At 35.7% G+C, this 20,925-nt stretch overlaps 1 protein-coding gene across 1 annotated transcript in view; it reads left to right on the forward strand.

Moving 5' to 3' along the window:
* CENPK (centromere protein K) overlaps positions 1-17,713 on the forward strand; it is a 20,950-nt gene extending 3,237 nt beyond the window's left edge. The window contains exons 3-10 of the mRNA XM_009646890.2: positions 615-671; positions 3,342-3,414; positions 7,683-7,729; positions 9,154-9,236; positions 9,357-9,452; positions 9,731-9,875; positions 14,015-14,068; positions 16,686-17,713. Of these exons, the coding sequence (XP_009645185.1) occupies positions 615-671; positions 3,342-3,414; positions 7,683-7,729; positions 9,154-9,236; positions 9,357-9,452; positions 9,731-9,875; positions 14,015-14,068; positions 16,686-16,844 (714 nt within the window). The 3' untranslated portion in view covers positions 16,845-17,713. The remainder of the gene's footprint in view (positions 1-614; positions 672-3,341; positions 3,415-7,682; positions 7,730-9,153; positions 9,237-9,356; positions 9,453-9,730; positions 9,876-14,014; positions 14,069-16,685) is intronic.
* The last annotated feature ends 3,212 nt before the right edge of the window (positions 17,714-20,925 follow it).

Consider the following 20,925-nt stretch of genomic DNA (forward strand, 5'->3'; position numbering starts at 1 on the left):
GACATATATCCTGTTGCAGTCATGGGAGCTGATGTAGTGCACTTCTAAAAATCAGACCATTTCTGAAGTGTATACTATATTGCCCTAATTGAGTTTAAACTAAAAATGTATGTTATAATGTGATTGCTCTGTTTGGAGAGCCAGAATAGTAGCAGCAAGTATGTTAACTTCTCAGCAGCTTCCCTATTCAGCCTTGTCCCTGACTCTCTTCCCATTTTCTTACATTCTTCTTCTGTTCAGTGTCTTTTTCCTGTATCAACTTTTCCCTCATAACTTGCCTTTTTCCTCAAATCGTACATCTTTTGTTAGCTTCTACTTTTCAGTTAATTGAAGTTCTGCTTTTTTTTTTTCCTCAAATCTACATCTTTTGTTAGCTTCTACTTTTCTACTTTTCAGTTAATTGAAGTTCTGCTTTTTTTACTGTGGTATGATTTAAAGGTATTTCTTAGTTTGCTGTTCTGGGTCAGGCTCTGAGGGGTGTGGCAGTAGCCAAGTCAAAGCTCTTTTTTCCTATATTAAACAACTTCTGTTAGAATTTCTAAGCATCGTATCTCTTCCTCGCAAAAAGGAAGAGTAAGTAAACATTATTTGTGCTTTGTTTGTTTTCTACCAAGTGTCAGAACAAGCTAATGCTTCTAGGAATGGAGACACTGATAAAATCAGATACCAAGGTAAGGTGGTATTTTTTTTCTTTCATTCTCCACAAAATATTCAGTTTTCTTAAAAGATACGGTGGTTTCCAAAAGAAGGAAACAGAATTATCTTCACTTATTCTCTAAAGCTGACAGTTTTATTAACTTTGAAGCTGTATTCTGAAGTATGTGTCTAGGAAATACTGAAAAGTCGTGTTTATGTATAGCAAAAAGGTTACATGCAGTCCTGCCACACAAATGATAAATGACTAACATAGGCAGCAAAGTGGAGGGGTGTGTAACTTCAATACCCATTTGGACTATTTCCTAAACAGTGTATATGTAATTTGTGAAACTCCGTATGGATCCCCTTAGATTTACTCTGAAACTTTGTATCTGCAAATTAGAGTTGTTCCCCATTTGTGGATATCATTAGGAGAATGATGTGCTTGAAGTAGAAATGAACTGAGTGATGATGAGTGCACAAATGCGAGCTCCTGTATCCCTCGGATTTTGGGGAACATGGAAAAAGGCAATGCTGGCTTACTGTTTAGTTGTTTGTAAATTCTAAATAGCACACCAAATTTGGAAAGTGTAAGTAGTTAAACATTGGGCTGGTTGGGTGAAGTGTGTAGGTCTTCTAAATCTTCATCTTTTGTGACGTTAGTAAGAGTATTTAGATGGTTAATTCAAAATGCTTGACTGAATAATTAACAAAAAGAGAGCTTTTCTTCAGATACGTATCTGTTGAATACATTCAGATGTTTAATTACTTAGTAATTACAAACATTAGTCTCTTGCTAGTAATAAGCTATGTTCTAAACTATTATTTAATCATAGTACTTAAATGAAGATGCATATTCAAATGCATAAAATATAATCTTTTCCTCCTTTCAGACTCTGAATCCTATAGGTATATTTCTAACTATAAGTAGAAATAAATTTTGTATAATTTTAATTTGGTGTACACTGGGGTTTTCATGTTTCTTTGCAACTTTACTGAAGCACATAGTACCCTTGTAATGAATACTTTCAAAATCTGTTTATTTTGAACACTGTCATAGCAAGACAATGATTAAATTGAGTTGCAAAAATGAAGATTAGATTAAAATTGCACTTCGTGATAGAAAATAGGGAGGAGAAGAAAAGGTCATGTTATATCCTCTGTCAGCAGTTTTCATGGGATCTTATTGCAACCCTAACATAGGCACTTGTATTGACCCAGGAAACTACAGACCTGTTAGTCTAACCTCAGCGTCTGGAAAAACTATGGAAACTATTATATTGTGTGCTATTGAAAGACATTTAAAGAACAGTGCAATCATCAGGCACAGGCAACATGGGTTCACAAAGGGAAAGTCCTGTTTAACTAATTTAATATGATAAGGTCACCCACCTAGTGGATGAAGGGGAGGTGGTGGATGTAGTTTTTCTGGATTTTAATAAGGCTTTTGGTACTGTCCCTCACAGCATCCCTCTGGACGTGTTGTCCAACTGTGAGATGAGCCAGTACTGGGCAAAGAACAGGTTGAAGGTTGGGGCTTAAAGGGTTGTAGTGAACGGGACTACATCTGGCTGGCAACCGGTCACCAGTGGTGTTCCTCAGGGCTCAATCTAGGGCCAGTTCTGTTCCTTGTATTTATCAATGATCTGGATGCAGGAATTGAATGCACAATTAGCAAGTTTGCTGATGATGCCAAACTGGGAGGTGCTGTTGACTCTCTCAAGGGACAAGAGGCCTTGCAGAGGGATCTGGATAGTTTGCAGCGTTGGACAATCATCAGTGGCACGATATTTAACAAGAACAATTAACAGATTCTGCACCCAGGATGGATTAATGCTGGGCACAAGTATAAACTGGGAGAGGAGTGGCTGGAAAGCAGCCCTGCAGAAAGGGATCTGGGGATGCTGGTTTGACACTAAGCTCAACAGGAGTCAGCAGTGTGCCCTGGCAGCCAGGAGGGCAAACCCCATCCAGGGGGGCATCAAACACAGCATAGCCAGCTGGTCAGGAGAGGCGACTGTCCCACTGTATTCAGTGTTGGTGTGGCCTCACCTTGAGTACTGTGTGCAGTTCTGGACCCCACGATTTAAGAATGATGATAAGGTGCTTGAATGCATCCAGAGGAGGGCAACACAGCTGGTGAAAGGCCAGGAAGGCATGTCCAGTGAGGAGCGGCTGAGGACATGGGGCTTGGCTAGTTTGGAGAGAAGGAGGCTGAGGGGCAACCTCAGATCTAGTTTTCAGGCATTTTTTGTTGAGTCCACAGATGCAGTTTTGATAGAAGATTTATTCGACTGCTATTTTTTTGGAAGCCAATCTTTTGTTTAATCATCACACATATAAAGCCCAGTCCATTTAACCTTAAATGTGTATCAACCATGCATCTAAGGAGGAGTGGGGATGTGAAGTATTATCACTGCTTCTAGTGGCTAATCTTCAGTTGTGGTCACTGCCTGATATTACAGAGGAAATTAGGTGAAAAAATCCAACTCTGACTACTTCTGGTTTCTCCCTTTTGAAAAAAGAATAAAAATGTGTTTTGATCCCTGCAAGTGGCTTTTTAAATCTTTTGAAGTGGTCTATTGTAATTAGATGCTCTTGTTTTCTGCTGTATAAACTTAATTGAATTTGCATCCATTTCTATCTCATTTTACTCCAGTGCAACTCAACACACTTTAAGAGATGCTTCTTTTCTTGTTCTACAGCTTTCAGTGTTAATGACAAGAGTGAAAGCTCTAACAGCAGAATATAATGAATGGCAAAAAAGAAGTCCTGAAAGTAAGTAACTGCTTCCATGTAAGACACACTCGTATAAACTTATGCAAAGTCTCTTTCATCTGGGCATCTTAAACTGTGTATATATCCAATGTCTGCTGATTGTATTTTCATACTATAACTACTTAAAAATTAAATTAAATACTTCCCATAGTATCATGTATGTTTGATTTCTATATTGTTTTTGCACTTCAGTTCTAAGTGAATTTAGAATTCAGAGTGAATTCTACTATAACTTAATCTTATAATTCTGGACAAATAAATGCATGATTCATATCACAGTTCATCAGTCAGTTAAATGCAAAAATAACTGTTAACAGATTTCCTAACAAAATAACAAAAGTTCATTATGCTGTTACCCTCCTTCAGGTTTCTCCTTTCTGTGATTGTTTCTTCTCCATCTTTTATCTGTATTTCCTCTTAAGGACAGAACTACTTTGGCAAAGAATTTTGTCTTCGTTTTGTCTTTTAAGAAATTGAGATTTTTTTTTTATCTTTGCAAGTAATGCTAATAAACTAACAATAATTTACCCAGACATATTTTTAACCATACCTCCTTTGTGGTTTTTTTTATTATTATTATTATTACTACTTCACAAAACTGTGTTGTATTATGATGTACTAGGTGAAACTTTGAAGTAATCCTTCAGCAGTAAGTCCATTACAATGTAATAAAATATCTAGCTTGGATTTAACAGGGGTCAGAGATTTCAGGTCAAGAAAAGATGGTAAAAGACACTTCAGTTTATTTTAACAACACAGCAATCCAGATCACTTATTGATCCCGAGAAGCACAGACCACTGAGACAAGTGGTAGCCCTTTATTTATAAGGCATTATCAGTAAAAAGGTATAAATCCTTCACTTCTTCAAAATTCTTTTTGTACATAAGCATCAGTGCTGACTGATTAACTGTTGCAAGGCTGATGTGGCCAGACACTGAAAATAAAACCATTCAGAATCTAAGTAATGTCATCCGGTTTTTCAGATCTCCCATCTGGAGACTCCTAAAACGCTTCATGCTATACTATCATTAATATTCTGGTAGCATTCACTGTTATGTCTACTATCAAGGAACCGTTAGCACTTTTTAACCCATTAAAACTTATTAGTTCATCTTTAAATGGATGCATTGACTCATTTTAATATTTTTATGCCAGAAGAAGCTTGGGGTTTTTTTTAGAGTTCACAAAATGATAGAAATGTGTTTTAGACAGCAAATGATAATTTCCAGTATTTTGTCATTTGGCCGAATTGGAATGCATTTTCAGATGAACATTAAAGTTACTTCTTTCAAAGCTCATGCACTTGCTGCATATTGTGATCAAATAATAGGAGCTGGAAAAAGTAAAAATTTCTTCTTATAAATAGGTATTGTTCCTCTCTATTAGAATAAATTCATAGTTTATGTGTTTTGTAAGCCTTTCTCTAGGAATGGTCAGCCACAGAAGTATGTAGACCAAAAGTATGACATTGAGTCAATTTGGGAAATATTGGTTCTTGGCTGCTGCTCATGCTGCTCAAAGATGCTGGCTTAAAGCAAATGAATTGAAAGCACTTACAGTTTTTATCTGGGTAAAATACCTGGAGATGCTAGATTTCCTTACTAAAATATGTCATTATTTTAAAGTTTAAGCTATTTGTTTAAAAATTTTCTTGGGGTTTGACCTACTTTTGTTGGCTCGCTGACTTGCTTTGCTCAACTACTCTTACTTGTTCCCAGGTGATAAGATTTGTTATTGAAAGTCTTACTTTAGTACTAGAGAAATGATCTATGCATATTATAATGCAAATAATATTTTGCAGCCAAAGCTTTGCCTTTTTGGCTACCTTTCTGAGGGAAGGAAAAAAGAAGCTGCTGCTAAGAATTGGAATAGAGTTATAGTGCTTGTATGAAAATGAAGAATCTATTGTGCTCTCATCTTCTCTGTCCATCTTGGCTCCTTTCTACCTACTGTTTGTTTTGAAGGAGGAATTACTTAACTGAAAACATTGTCTAAATTTTTCTAAATAGGAATAGCAGAAATACTAATTTCATACAATTTACTAATAGAGTATGAATGTCAGGCTGTGTTGCTACTTTGGTTTCTGCTTTTAGTAATGGCCAGTTCATTTCTTGGGCCTGTCAGCATTTTGACTTCAAATGTTATTTTCAGAGGTTATAACTTGGCAGTTTTACATTTCTTTGGGCACAATATTGGCAAACAGACTTGAATCCACAATGCAAATTTTATTTTTGCAAAGCTTTTACTTTAGTCTCTTGTTCTTTCTCAATTTCTGGTACTATTTTTGTAGCTCAAGAGCTGCTAAATCAGCTGAATTAAAACTTTTTAACAAGCATTTGGCTCATGAAAATAGAATTTAATTTTTACCTTTGCAAAATAAGGAAGTGGAAGCAACCGTATTTTAAACCATATAAAACAGTTGTGGTCACTGCATAATTTCTATTTTTCTTTGCAAAATCTCAGTATTCTGCCAAATTCCTCTTATTTTAATAAATGTTTTGTACAAACGCGCATAGTAGTTGCTTCTACATTCTTAGCATCTGGTAGTGTTTTGCTTAGTAATTGTACTATGTATTACTAGGCAATTCTGTTTGACATTTGATTTTTCTGTAGTGATTCATGAATGAAAAAGCTTTAACTGACAGTAGGTAGAGCAATCTGTGTTCTTTACAGTAGCAGCTGCCATAAATGTGTTGTCCCAGTGTCTTAGATCTGCACCGTTCCTTCACTAAATTAGGGTTAGTGATTTCTTTCCTAGGAAGATGTGGCCTCTGTTCTGATACTCACACAATATGAATGCTAATGGGAAGCACATACTCAGGATTAGTTATCTAAAAATGATAAAGTGGTATAAACCAATACTAGAAATTGATAATTCCAGGCAATGAGGTCTGACGATAATCCGGGGCCGGGTTGGCAGGCAGAAGAGTCATATGGGTTTCTTCAAATATGCCAGTGAATGGGAATAAAAGCACACCAATTATTATGTATATTTGCAATATCCATGTAATTAAAGAAATCTAGCTCTAATAATAGCACAGACCACTACCTCTCACAGCTCTTAAACAGAAGCTTAATTTGGGAGCAATCTGCTCAAATTTGTGTCAAGATTTAGAGACAGGAATTCTCTCAAGTAAAAGGGATTTCATTGTGGCATGTAATTTAATGCATTTTGAACTTAGTAGTTTTGCTGGTTTTTATCTCGGAGAAAACAGTGCTTTTAAAACTGCTAATCTAAAGCTTTTCAAAACTTGTGGAGATAAAAACTATAAAACTGCTTTACCAAAAAAAGTACTTATATAAATTTATTAAATCAACTGAATTGTATTTAGGAGACAATTAATGCTTTTATGAAAGGGTTAAGGAGTTTCCTTTTTGTAAAAGGAAAAGCTTTTATTGAAGTAATTATCTGTAAGATGAGAGATTTGGAGCCCAAGCTTGGACAAAAAATATCCCCATCATATTAAGATTTAAATCTGTTAGAGTAGCTTTCATTTCTCCTGTTAATAGATTCAAATGCTTCGCTTTTTCAAAAGTCGTATTTTTATGTAGATGCTGCAAATTGACATGGAACTGAGGATTGCAGTCCATTGCAGGCTTACAAATACATCAGTTCACTTTATATTCAGAAAATCCATGAGCCATAAATCACTGTGTTTTGTAGAAGCATTCTGGGGAAACGTTACCACATCTTTGAACAGTACCATACTTTCCATGAAGTACCACCGTTGCTCAGGGTTGGAGTTAGGATATTGGCCTTGCTGGGCCTTTCATCTCTCTACACGTAGCTGCTCTTGTGAACAGTAAGGATGGTGACATACTTTTTAAGTTGTTTAAGTCTGATAGGTTTTACAGTCATGATTAAGCAAAATTTAGGAGGCTGTTTAACAAGGATTTGGAAGACTGGAAGAATTCGATTGCACACATTGGTAATGTTGATGGAATCCTTTGCATTGAAAAAATCAGGCTTGCTTATCTTGAGGTATAACTGTACTTCACCTTTCAATATGATGTATCTGAGCTAGTTCTGGTATTAAAAAAATAACACAGAAGCATTAACACCACACTATTTTCAGTCTAATTTAACTTGCTGAAAAGTGACAGTAGGTTAGCCCAGCAGGACACCACAAAATGTGGTTAAACTGCTGCTGACAGCCAAGCTAGTTTGTTAGAGGCTATACAAGTTTCCGGCTAGCCAGGCTGCTTTTCAGGATAAACAAGTCTGTATCATCCAATGCAAAAAAACCCAATTCATTTTATTTTTCAGTAATTTCCACCAATCCAGATGTACTGTTAGCACTAGGAAAAGAAGAGGTAAGTCTCTTTGTTTTTTTAGAGATAATAAAATTTCATTGAAAAAAGTATATACAATTGTATTTTCCTGTGACTACTGTGGTGGACTACTGCTAAGATACTTATGTATCTTTCTTCAGGCATTGTTGTTCTAATGTTTTTTTCTAACCCTGTATTATAACTACTACAATTTCCTAGTTGTAATGAATGATCTTTGAAACACAAAGTTTTTATATATTGCAGTTCATACTTGATATAAAATAATGTAACATTATGTGTTCTACAGAAGAGTTGATATTCTTAGATCTAGAGTTCTGTGGCAATAATTTGCAAACATTTTGTTGAGTTCTTCCAGCCTTGGAAGAAAGAGCAAGTCAAGGATATACTAATCACTGTATTGATTGGACATTGGTGTGCAACATGACCTGAGAACATTCCTGTGGCTATGGCTTAATAAAAAAAAAAACCCAACCAAAACCCAAATCTTTTTGGTTTTCTTCCTAGCAGCTTTCTTGCTTCTAGTATCACTCACAACGGGGAACCCAACTGCTGTTAAGAGTCACTATTAACAAGTTGTTTGGTTACACACTTTCATTTGACTGTATTGCTATGGCATGTTTCATCTGATATCCCATTTTGCGGCCTATTTTGTTGAGGATTCTAATTTTTTTTCAGATGTTGCATAAATAGAGCATATTTGCTTCTGCAGAATATTTTCAAAATTTTGTATTTCTTTGAGCTAAATATAAAAGTTCTTATAGTTTGTATGGAAGGAGACAAAATACATCCAAATCATATTTTTTTATATTAAAAAAAATGTAAACTATTAGAAATACTACTTTGTAGAACATAATGCACTAGTGAAAGACCCAGTCCACTGAGAGTCTACTGTTCCCTATCTTCAGCAGTGCATGTAACTTCTGGCTGCAGTAGTATTATTTCTCCCTCTTTCCTCTCCCAAATATGTCCATATCAGGACCATTTAATTAATGGATGCAATTAGTCTGTCTTCACAGCATCTTTGTTTTCTGAGTGCTATACACTTTATGTTGGTGCAGTTAGCATGGTTTCATTCTTGCAAACAGCTGCAATGATTTAGACAATGCAGCCCTGGTGCTGTAGATGTTTTCAGTCTTTCGTCAGATAAGCAGTTTGTGTGTGTGCTCCATGATCTGCTTCACATAAAATCAACTATTTTGTTTTACAGAGCTTCAATAAGACACTAATGATCAGCTGGTGACTGTAACGTTTTTAATAGCTCAAACTGGATTTAAAAATAGTGTGTCACTCACTAAAAATAATGTGTCACACTACAGAGTGTATTTCTTAAGAAATTACAGATAATTTTGGCCCTCTTTACAAGATTTACAAACGTAACCTTACATAGAACAAATACTACAGACTGGGCTATCTGCAAACTGTAGGTTATTTCTACTTTTTTATAGTTGCAGAAAGTAAAGAGTGATCTTGAAATGGTGCTGTCAACAGTTCAGTCAAAGAATAAGCAACTGGAAGATGATCTGAAGAGGTAATACAATACACTGGATTTATGAATGCTGTAAACTTTTGTTAATCGCACATTATTTTTTTGACTGTCCAGGAGAATTATTTATTTGTTGTGCTATTTCCCACTTTTCATGTTTCAAAGAGAACAGCGGTGGCATAAGGAACAGGAGCAGATACTAGATGCTCTTAATGGAATTGAGGAAGAGACAAAAACCCAAAATAAACTTCCCAAAAAAAGGTATTTCTACACTGTTGATTTTTTATACTGAAGAATTTAAATATCAACAAGACCAAATAAGCAAACAAACTCTTAAAACATACTCCTTGTTTTGTTAAATAGATCAAATAACTTGGTAATCCATATTTAAAACATGGAAAATATTGCTACTATCTGCTTATATCCTGTGATTCAGGATGTTGAACTTACAGCAACAGAAAATAAGGGATTTTTTTTCTTAAGAACTTTTGAATTATTTTATTGAATTTCATATTCTATTGCTATGTTTTTACTATTAGTCTGAATACTAGAGCATTTCAAGAACTGCAAAATAAAGTGTTGAAACTGAAGTTATATAAGGAAGAGCTCTTGAATGCGCTGGGTGAATTCCTTGAAGAACATTTTCCCCTTCCAGAGAAAGGTGGAAGTGCTAAAAAAAATAAGGTAAGATTTTCTTTATAGCTATTATTTTTTTAATATTCCATTAATTAGATGCAACACCTTTTACAGTCACTAGCATAGAATCTGCAGTTATACTTTGAAATAAGTATAGTTCTTACAGCTGATCCTTCAGGTTTAATTGGTATTTTTCAGGTTGGTTTATATTATTTAAGGCTGTTCCCAGCTGGATATTTTCTTTTTTAATACATGTATCCTTTACCCAATGAGATGCATAGCAATGTATTGTATTTCTTACTGAACTGCAAGCTGTGCCAAATTTAGAAATGGTGAGGGGTTCACTCAAAATTGTTCCATTTTCTTTTTTACTGCGCTAGGCAAGTGGATTCATATTTTCCTTGGCAAAGCAAATTTTAATTGTCTAACAATGTTTTTGGAACAGTAATAAGGACAAGTGTTTATAATTACACTGTAGTTTGGAATGTTAACCATCAGTTTCTGTTCAGACTAACTGGGCCAAAAATTATTGTAAAACTTCAGAGAAAATAAGCAGTTGGGGAGTATTTTGCATAATAAATTCGAAGTCTGCAGTAAAAATAAACCTTTTACCATTACAATTTGAAAGAATATTTACAAAAAAGGTAGGGGTTGATTTTTATTTCAGACACACTTAAGAATACAGAAATCGAAAGGATTTCTTTAATCCAGTTCCCTGTTATTCCAGACAACCATGTAATATAATTTCTTATCATTGAGCTCCATTTTAAAGCTAATTATTTTTGTTACTACTCTTTCTGTTAGGGTTTGTTCTAGTACCTCAGTATTCTGGTTAGAAACTGTCTCCTAACTTCCAGTCTAGATTTATTCTAACACGGATCCGTGTATTCTTACACCAGTATCGCCCTTAGAATAGCTCTTCTTTCTTGTCTTTATTCCACCTGATATATTTATAGACAGGAATGTTACACTGTCTTTGTTCTGCTAATTGAACTAGAGAAGCTTTCTTGTTCTTCTCCTGTAAGATAATTTTTTTTTTTCAATTCCCTGGCTTATCCTAATAATGCCTGTTTTCTATATTTGCTGCAACTTGGATTAATTTTTTTTGGAACCTGTTAAAAAACAGTATTAAAACAAAACTACTAGCTCACAGTCATCACAAAAGCAACTGATTACACTCTTGTCTTTTTTTCCTGTTTTTTCCAACTGATGAACCCTTGGTTTTGCACAGAACTATATATTTTGCACATAGAAATACCAAATGGACCCTTCAAGGCATGATATCCAGTTTCAAAGTGTTATTCAACCATCTTCAAGCATCTTATTCTGTTGTATCTTAGTTCTTCTGCACGTCAATGCCTTCCAATTTCCTGCTGTTACTAAATATGATACATTTTGTTCCAGCATTAAGAAATTAAAGCTTCAGGAATTTAAGTCAGTCATCTTTCAATCATGTATTTCTTGATCTCAGCCTTATATGTCATCTCCCTATTTGCTGGTTCTTACTAATCTTACAGTTGTTCTAGGGCATGCCTCTTCAAACACAAATTACTTTCCCAGATGCATTTTAAGTGATTGTCCATTTTTCCCCATATATATAATTATTTTCTTAAAGATATATTTCCTATAATGATATACACCAATTTATTTGCTCCCATTTATGGAAGAATAGAAATATAGAAAAATAAAGGCTGGAGTTGGCCTCTGGAGTTCTTCCATTCCAACACCATCATCGAAGTAGTGCCTGTTCATGGTCATATCCAGCTGTGTTTTAAATATAAGGAAAAGTGAATTATTGTGTGTGGTTCAGAGTTCTGAGGAAGATTTTATGTAAAGTCTCCTGCAAAATCAACTGCTTGAATTTTCTCAGCCTCTGTTATATTGACTGTCAGAAATTCTTATTAGCTACCCTGGCTTCATCTCTCTTCCTTGCAGTTTTCTTTATTAATATACAAAGAAAAAAATAATCACCCAAGGTGTTTGGGATCAAGCAACCCTTCCCCTGCTCACAGAAACTCATCTCTTACCTTTTTTTTATTTTACTTAAATGTGAAATTTATTTTGATAAAATTCCAAGCACGTTCTTATCTTGTCTTAGTTTTAATTTTATTTATGCATTTTCTGAACTCTTCAACACAGTTTGTTTTCTGACAGGTCTTTTTCTTTCTTTTCACTCCTTGTGAATTCATAGCCGCTTCTATATCTGTTTACTGAGTTGGATCTCAATGGCTAAACTGCAGGTCCCCTCTAATCTCCATCTAAATGATTAACTGTGAAGGCAGGAGAGACAGCCGTTTCGCCTATATTGGTTTTTGCTGCTACATTGATTTGGGGGTACACATTATTCACATGTATTATCAGCTTGGTTCAACACTCTGGAAGCACAGAACTCTCAACTCTGCACATCAGTAATTTTGCTTCACTTTGTGGAAACTTCTTGTGTCCTCAGTAGTTCTGTGTCTGGGCAAATGTGCGGGCCTGACATCTGTAAGGCAGGGCTCCAGAGTAGAACCTCACTGTTCTGGTTCCACCCTCCTTTCACCAGGCATCTGCGTCTGGGCTTGGGAGTGGGAGGGAAAACTGAATCACAGCAGCCCAGGTTAGCTTCTGTTGCCATGTCCCAACACCTTTAGTATAGGTAGTGACTGAGGTAAGAATTATCTTGCATTTTAAATCTCAGATTAAAAAAACCACATTTCTTCCAAGACAAGTCATAAGTTGAGGAATATCCTTTATGCCAGTCTATCTCTTGGAAGGGAGGGAAAGGTGCCTTTCAGGTTAAATAAATAAATGCTGAGCATCCTACTTAAAAGTGACTTTGTAAGTTAATTTTTATAAGTCATAATTAATTAATTAATTAGAAGTACTTATTGGTGACACTTAAAATATGTAAATAATATTATTTTACTAAGCAATATACACAATATATGTATTGTAAACCTAGCAAAATAAGTTTGCCACTTCTGTAAGAGTGCACACCTCTTTACACTAATATCCTTATGATTTTATTCTTTGTATATTGGTTTTAATAATTACCTTATTAGTCATAACCTAATTTCAGCTTTGAAACATGAATATTGAACCCACTACCTAAGTTATGAAGCAATCATTTTGGCCAGGGAAGTACTTTGTAGCCTCAGCTGTTGCATCTTCATGATTGCTCCAAGGAAGTTTTTGCAGCTTCTTAGTTTAGATTCTATTTCCTCAGCCTAGCATCAAGATAAAGGCACAGAGATAGGCTTTATTCAGCCCTGGGTCCATGGTTTCATTGAGCAGGCAGTATGTCCCCCTTGTGGCTTTCTGAAGGTGAGAGTATTAAGAACTGTGACTGGAAAAAAGGAGCCAGAACTTGCCTTTCACAAATTCTTCTTTATTGTTCGTATGTCTCTTCTGTTCCAGAGGTGGAGTCTATATAAGGTGCTGCACATCTAGTAATATCTCAGGACTTAAGTTGGCATATTCAACAGCAGTTCTCAGTAAGCAGCCACAAAAAATGAAAGAATCATGTTCACCGTGCAACAGCACAAACAGTTCTGTGGCTGTTGCTGCCTAAGAAATACATATCAGTTTACAGGCAAATGGCTTGATTTGCTTGCTACAAATGAAAACAAGTAATTTTCTAATGGATTGCTGTACAAACGATATTTTATCAAGGACTTTTTTTTCCAAATTTTTAATGATTCGATTTCTCAAGCTTGGCTGTTTTTTGTTTTGTTTTGTTTTTTTAAATTGAAGTCAAAGTAAACAAATATTCATCAGCAAATCATGTAAAAAATACTAAGGCACTATGAACTCAAGTCTTGAGCTGTGACAAATTTGCATTGTAAACCTTTTTTTTAAAGTTCAAGAAAAACATTTTCTCGTAACAGTTTTGCACTGTACTACATTCACAAATAGGATGTACTTAATTTTATTTAAATGTAAACCCAGGTAAATATATTATGATTGCTTAAGATTAATATTTTTTAATAACTAATTAAAAAATATTACATTTAACGTGTATAATATTGAACTGGTGGATGAATGATTTAAATACTACCTTGTATTTTTGTCATGACTAAATCCAAGTAAGACTTCATCTGTTGTGTACTATGCAATCAAATACTTGTGTGACTGTCAGTTAAGATTTTCCTGACTACTTAGTTCTGTTTTCTGTTAATCTGGCTGGGGGGTGGTTATCTTTGCAGAAATCTTCTGAAGAACCAGCTTTAGAACTGATAACACTGCACGAAATTTTAGAGGTAAGATGGTTTTATTATGTAGAGATTTGGGGGATTTTCCAATACTCAGGTCTGATCATACTGTCTTAATAAGATAAGTAACAATAACACATGGTTGCTAATTGGAAGGTACAGTGTGTAAGAATGTTATGTCAGACTTTTATTTTAATTCCTATCAAATTAAATCCCCAATTTCTTTATAAGCATGCCAGCATCACTTAGTGTGTATCTTTAATCCCAGTGCAATTTATGAATTTGAATTTCAAAGCATAATTTTGAAGGAACATTAAAAATCTTTTCACTAGCATTGTTCCTTTGTGTCTTAAATGTAGCATTTGAAGTGAAATTTCCTATTCCTCCTTCACCCTCGCTGTTCAGCCAGTTGTAAGCATCTATGTGTAAGACCTCCCCAGGGTGGGTGCGTGAAGTTTTTTCCTGAAGGAAAACTTGATGAATAACAACTTTCTGGTATTAAGATGCTATGATCTGGTCACTATGACATTGCTGTACTTTAGTTTAAAGCCCAGACTTTGGGCTTACATCATCAAAATCATTTTACATGCTTCAAGTATCTCAGCATGCCTATTAATGCCAAATTAGGCAGAGCTTGAAAACATCAGAATTGAAAAAAGCCACATTCCCTATGGAATTAAAATTTTAAAGCTCTTCTAATGCTTTAAAATTGCCTTTCATTTTTTTCTGACATTGTTAATCTGCTCAAAATGTGAACACATCCAAGTAATGTCTGATTTCTGTTTGGAAGGACATACTACTTCCAAAAATTCAGACTTATTTTTAATTTTAACTATCTTGGCGTAAACTGTCAATGTCCCTTATCTTTGTTTTATGGTTTATTTGGTTTTTTTGTTGAGCAACTTGGTTCTAGTTTCAAGTGCCTGTTAAATTTCAAAAGTGTTTTCTTAGATACAGATAATAGTTTCTTAAAGAGAAAATGCGAAGTCATCTTTGTATTATAATTGTAGATTTAGGTTTTGCTGTAGTAAACCATGTCTCCTCAAGCTCCATGTGTTTTGTTAAATAATGAAAGTGTACGTTTTTAATAAATCCACTTTGACAAGCTAGGTGTATACATTTATATTATTTTGATATGTCAATGCCTATTTCATTACATTAGTGTAAGTAGTAAGCAAGCAGTAAACTCTTCTCATGCAAATCTCTGAATTTTTATTATACTACTTTTTATTCCAGTAATGACCTGTCATTTTTTACAAATGTAGTCATTATTTTCCTTTTAAACAGTTTGAAGATTATTCCTTTCTGACTGAGAACTTAGTGAACTAGTTTAAGATTTAAAAGACTGTTTACAATACAATTGTATGTAAAGTTACAGCCATAAAGGCTCTTCTGGTATACCAGATGTCAGAAAAGACTAAGTAACAACTAATCTCCGATAATGCATTTGGAGTAAATATTCAGAATCAGGGCAGATAAGTACAAAAGACATAAACTGGAATAATTTTTTGGAACACTCTGAAAAGAAGAGCAGGTTTTGGGGACTTTCTTAATAGCAATGGGTGAAAAAAGTACAGTCTGGTACTGAGGATTTTGAGTTTTTCTTTAGCAGCGCAGACAGAATATTTTGTACCTACTGAAATTAGGAAAGCTGTAACATTTAGAAGACCTGAGTAGAAAGTTGAAATATCTAGAATGAATAGAGAGAGCACTATGGGATGGGTAAGATTATTTAATATGTAATGTCTGCAGTATTCCCCATGAGCAATATTATGACAGCATAAACATGGTTTCTAAGAACAGAAAAATAATGTAAAAGCTGATCTTTGTTTTTAATCCATTGACTAATTCTATATTTAGATAAGGAACAAAGGATAATTAAGGAAGTATCAAGAGGGTGTGAACTGTTGTAAGGTGTTTGTCATGCCCAGACAAGAAGTGCTCTTAAGAATCTGGGTAATCCATTTATGAGATGAGCAAAAAGATTTTATGTGCAAACATAGTGAGGTTAAACTAGGACTATGATGTTTAACTTTTCACAGGTGCAAACTTATTTATTTCTAACACTACTTACATAAGGACATAAAATACAGGAAAACTAATGCCTCCCAATCTAAGGAGACAGGGTTTTTTTAGGTAGGTAGTGAGATGAAATTTAGAAATTTGTAAGATGAACATTCTTTGCTAAAATATGAAAGACTGAGGGACAGTGATTTGTTGACAGTAAGTCATTACGGTTTTGAGGCAAGTGATTCCCAAAAATCTACCTTTCCCTCTTATTTAATGTTTTTAATTTAAAATTAACAGATACTGATTTAAAGGTTAATTATATAAGGATTCACCACCTTTATGGTCAGATTTTTCATGCATTTTCAGTTACGCTATCTAAAATCCACTCAGAATTTTTGACAGATGATGAAAAACAGTCTGGATAAAAGGAGAATTATGGTTCTAATTTTTACATCAAAAAAGATGTAGTGAAGTCAATTGGAAGTCCTTCGGTTTACTTCTACCTTGAAGACGTCTTGTATTTCTCCTGTAGTCTTGTATTTCTTATATTGCCTACATAAGTGTCTCATTACAATAATCTGTGTAAATTGGGTAAAAGGAGAAAGAAATCTAGCTGGTTTGTTCATTTCCTAAATCTTACCCTTTGGTCTTCCAGATTCTTATAAACAAATTAATGAGCACGCCACATGAACCCTATGTCACTATCAGTGACTCATTTTGGCCACCTTATATTGAGCTGCTGCTGCGATATGGAGTTGCCCTGAGACATCCAGAAGATCCAGACAGAATACGCCTAGAAGCCTTTCATATGTAGCGTGACCTACATGTTTATTTTAAAACAGAACAAAGCACCAGTACTTTTGCTTGGGGCTAAGACATACTTATGGTTTATGATAAGCTTTTTTTTTTTTATATCAGCAGCCTCTTCTTGTTGGAGGATTTTATTATTCTTTTTCTTGTTTTAGTAAAGCGTATATTTGGTCCGAGTGTGAAGTATGAAAAAAGACAAAAATTTCTACTTCAACTGCTCACAGTTACACTTGGCTTTTAGTTTTATGGGAAGTGATGCCATGATTTGCATTGTGGAGGGTTTTTTCAGCTGCTTTAATACAATGCAAATTCAGGTAATGGTCTAAAAAAATATGTTTAACAGTTCTTTTTACTTCTATGTTGTACTCTGTAAAGGCAAAACTTTAAATAACTCGGCTCCTCCTGTACACGGCCTTGCAGACATTTGGAACTAACAGTGAAGTATCATCTCAAGAATGTGTTTGGTTTTTTTTTCCAGAGTCTTTGCAAACAAATTTATTGGGTTTAAGATAAACACATAGGACAGCTGACACATCTTTCTGTGCAAAGGGCTGCAGATGTTTAGTGTGCAACTCTACAACTGCATGCTTCCTAAACAACTCATGTTGTGTTATGCTATATTGCCTAACCGCATTTGTTTTCACTTTTTCAGATCTAGTTTGTAAGGCTTATAAAATTCTCTGTTCTGTTGATTTCTACAGTTTCTAACTTACATCAGTTGACAAGTTACCTTCTGAATAAATGCTGGCATTCTGTGGTAGCCTAATCTGCTTTTCTGTAGTCCTTGTTACTGTAGTCCATGGCTGCACAAATTATAATTTTCCCAGTTTTACACAAATAGTCTGAAATTAACCCCAGAACTGAAGCTGGAAATTAGACTCTTGCATATCTATAGTGATTAAAACATTGGTAAATAAAATACAATTTTATTAACCAGATTTCAGTTTATTAAGTAGGAACTTAAATGCTTTTTGAGTTGACAGAAAAAAAAAAAAGGATTGGATAGAATCATAGAATGGTTTGGGTTTGAAGGGACCTTAAAGATCATCGAGTTCTAACCGCCCTGGCTTCGGCAGGGGCATCTTCCACTAGACCAGGTTGCTCAAAGCCCCATCCAACCTGGCATTCCAGGGCTGAGGCACTCATGACTTCACCACTCTCACAGTAAAAAATTTCTTCCTAATATCTAATCTAAATCTACCCTCTTTAAATTGAAAGCCATTACCCCTCATCCTATCACTAATGCTCCCTGATAAAAAGAGTCCTCCCTATCATTAAGTACTGAAAGGCCACAATCAGGTCTCCCCGCAGCCTTCTCTTCTCCAGGCTGAATAAGCCCAACTCTCTCAGCCTGTCCTCACAGGAGAGGGGCTCCAGTCCTCAGATCATTTTTTTGGCCTCTGGACACACTCCAACAGGTCCATGTCTCTCTTGTGTTGAGGACTGCAGGTGGGGTCTGACACAGAGCGGAGCAGAGGGGCAGAATCCCCTCCCTCCACCTGCTGGCCACGCTGCTTTTGAGGCAGCCCAGGGTGTGGTTGGCCGCCTGGGCTGCCAGCACACGTTGCCGGCTCATGTCCAGCTTTTCATCCATCTTACCCCCAGGTCCCTTTCAGCAGGGCTGCTCTTGATCCATAATGGTTCATATGGTCATCATATGGTCGATCATAACGGTTCATAAATTATTATTAAAGAAAAACGGCTGTCAGCTGTTTCAGAAATCACTGTCCTGATAATTGTTGGACCCTGAGAAGATATACATAAATACTGCTTGAGACCTTCCTGCAGCTCCACAGTATCTTACTGCATTCCAGAAATGCTTTCTGCTTAGGCTTGGGACATGCTCAGAACCCAAAACATCAACGTAGAGATTTTCCTTAGGCTCGATTAAGTCACTTACTACAGCAAAAGAAAAGCTGTACAGAGGTAATCCATTTTTTCTTGTGGCCTAAAATGCATTATCAGTTTTTAAGGGAAACTGGTTTGACTGAAACAGAGCTAGCTGGAAGCTGTAGCGCCTAGAAAAATCCTGGCAAGTAGATGGAAGAAGTTCAAGGCATTAATGAAGAACAGAACTTACGAGAAAAGCCTGGAACAGGATCTTCCATCAGTAGTATCAACAATCAGGAAGGTTGGGGAGTACATCTAAAGACAGAGTAGGGTAACTTTCCCATTCTTTTTTTTTTTTTCTCGGTGCATGTCTAAGTGACAGTTGTTTAATTGGAACTAACACTTCATGAACGCTAATATTGGGACTTTACCTATGTGCATTCTATGAAATAAGGATTTGTTTAGCTTAATATCAGTTTTTAACTCTACAAAGCTAACATTAAAAAAAGCTGGGAAGTTCAATGAACATTCAGAGCTACCAACCCAAGTAAGATGAAAATTTGATCTAACTCTCAGTTGTCCATTCTTTGATTGTGACCTTCTAGTGGATGGTGTGAGCATGGATAGGTATGAATTTTCTTAGAGGAGAGACACTGACAGGTTCAATTAGCTGGACCCCTCCATCACAGGGCCAACAGTGAGCAACCTACATCTGCTTTCTTTAGGTAAGTATATCAACTACATTTGCTAGAGTATAAATTAATATACAGTCACAAAACACTTGAATGTGAAAAAGCCACAAAGAATCAGAGGAACAAGGTGAGCTTCCTACCCATGGGAAGGCTATGGCACTAGAACTGGTTAACAGGTGATAGCATCCAGCATGTTGTTGAGTTTTCAAAATGAGCCTATGTATACCATTTCAGCTGCATGGGCCAGGAAGAGAGCCAAGTCTTTTCATAATCACCAATGTGAAGTCCTTAACTGAGATTCCTATATATTTGTGTAATCACTTTTTGAATCTGTGTACTTTTTTTAATATACAGAATGTCCTGTGACAAAGAGTTTCAGAGTTTAAATAGCTATGATGTGAAGTAGAATATCCAGTTGTTTACCAGACCTGTCCTGGATAGTATCAATAGACATTTTCTGTGAGGACACATTTTCACACAGATGAATTACACGGAGCAGCTCGCAGTATAGAGGTCTACACAGTAGGTCTGCTTTAGGGTGCATTTTGATACCCCTTTGTTCCTGCCTGGTAATGAAGGCCATGTACCCTATTCCTCCCTACTCAGCATTCCCCAGGCTTCCTTTCTCATTTCCTGCTACTTAGAATAAATTGTCTTGGTGATGAGAAACCTCAGTAGAAAAAGCAGACATGTACATTGGGTTTAAATCTAACACTGAGTATTAAATCTGTCACTTGAGTATGCTGTCCCACTTCATGGAAAAAATTCCTGTTTTGCATGTGGTTTGGTGTACGTTCCATTGTACATACCTTTGTACCTCAGGTATGCAAGTTCCTAAACTTTTCAATAGCTCTTCCTTAGAGCTATGTATACACACCTTATACGTTAGTGCAAGCAACAGGTCAGGGTGGCATTGAAACTTTCCCTCTTAATGCTCATGGCAAGAAGACTCGCCCTGGATCAGTAAGTTCAAATCCTATCTTTGAAGAAAAAGAGTACTGCTCCTTTCATAAACTTTTTTTCTGGGTACGTTAGACCCTTGCTTCCCCAAAAAATTATAGACCACTCAGGCATAGACACAGATATTCACCCCATTCACTGCCTTCAGCTATTGATAGTGACTGAAATTAGTCTGTCAATTCACATCATTAATCAACAAATATAGCAGGTAAATTTTCTGCCCAAAACCACATCCCTGACAAATGCTGCAGCCATTGCTCTTGCTCTCTTCATCCTACACCTGAATACTCAGATACAGCACTTGAGCTATCCTTATTTGTTATCTGTTTAAGAGGCTTTAACGGTTACCCTTACTTCAAACTAAGGTATCTGTAATTCCAAGGGGAAAAAATATAAGCATTGTGAGCACAGATACCAGGATGTTTATAATCTGATGCATTTTGGAGTCTATGACTTTCACATTCATTTTGTCAGCATCAGCTCTGTGACCAAGAGACCACATTTTCAGTTTCACATGCTTAGTGCCGTATTTGTAAATTAGTACAAATGCATCAAACTTATAACGAAAAGTCAAGCAAAGCCAGTTCATTAAAACACTGTAGA

The sequence above is a fragment of the Egretta garzetta genome, unplaced genomic scaffold, assembly GCF_000687185.1.
Source record: "Egretta garzetta isolate BGI_Z169 unplaced genomic scaffold, ASM68718v1 scaffold439, whole genome shotgun sequence".
NCBI classification, from domain to species: domain Eukaryota; kingdom Metazoa; phylum Chordata; class Aves; order Pelecaniformes; family Ardeidae; genus Egretta; species Egretta garzetta.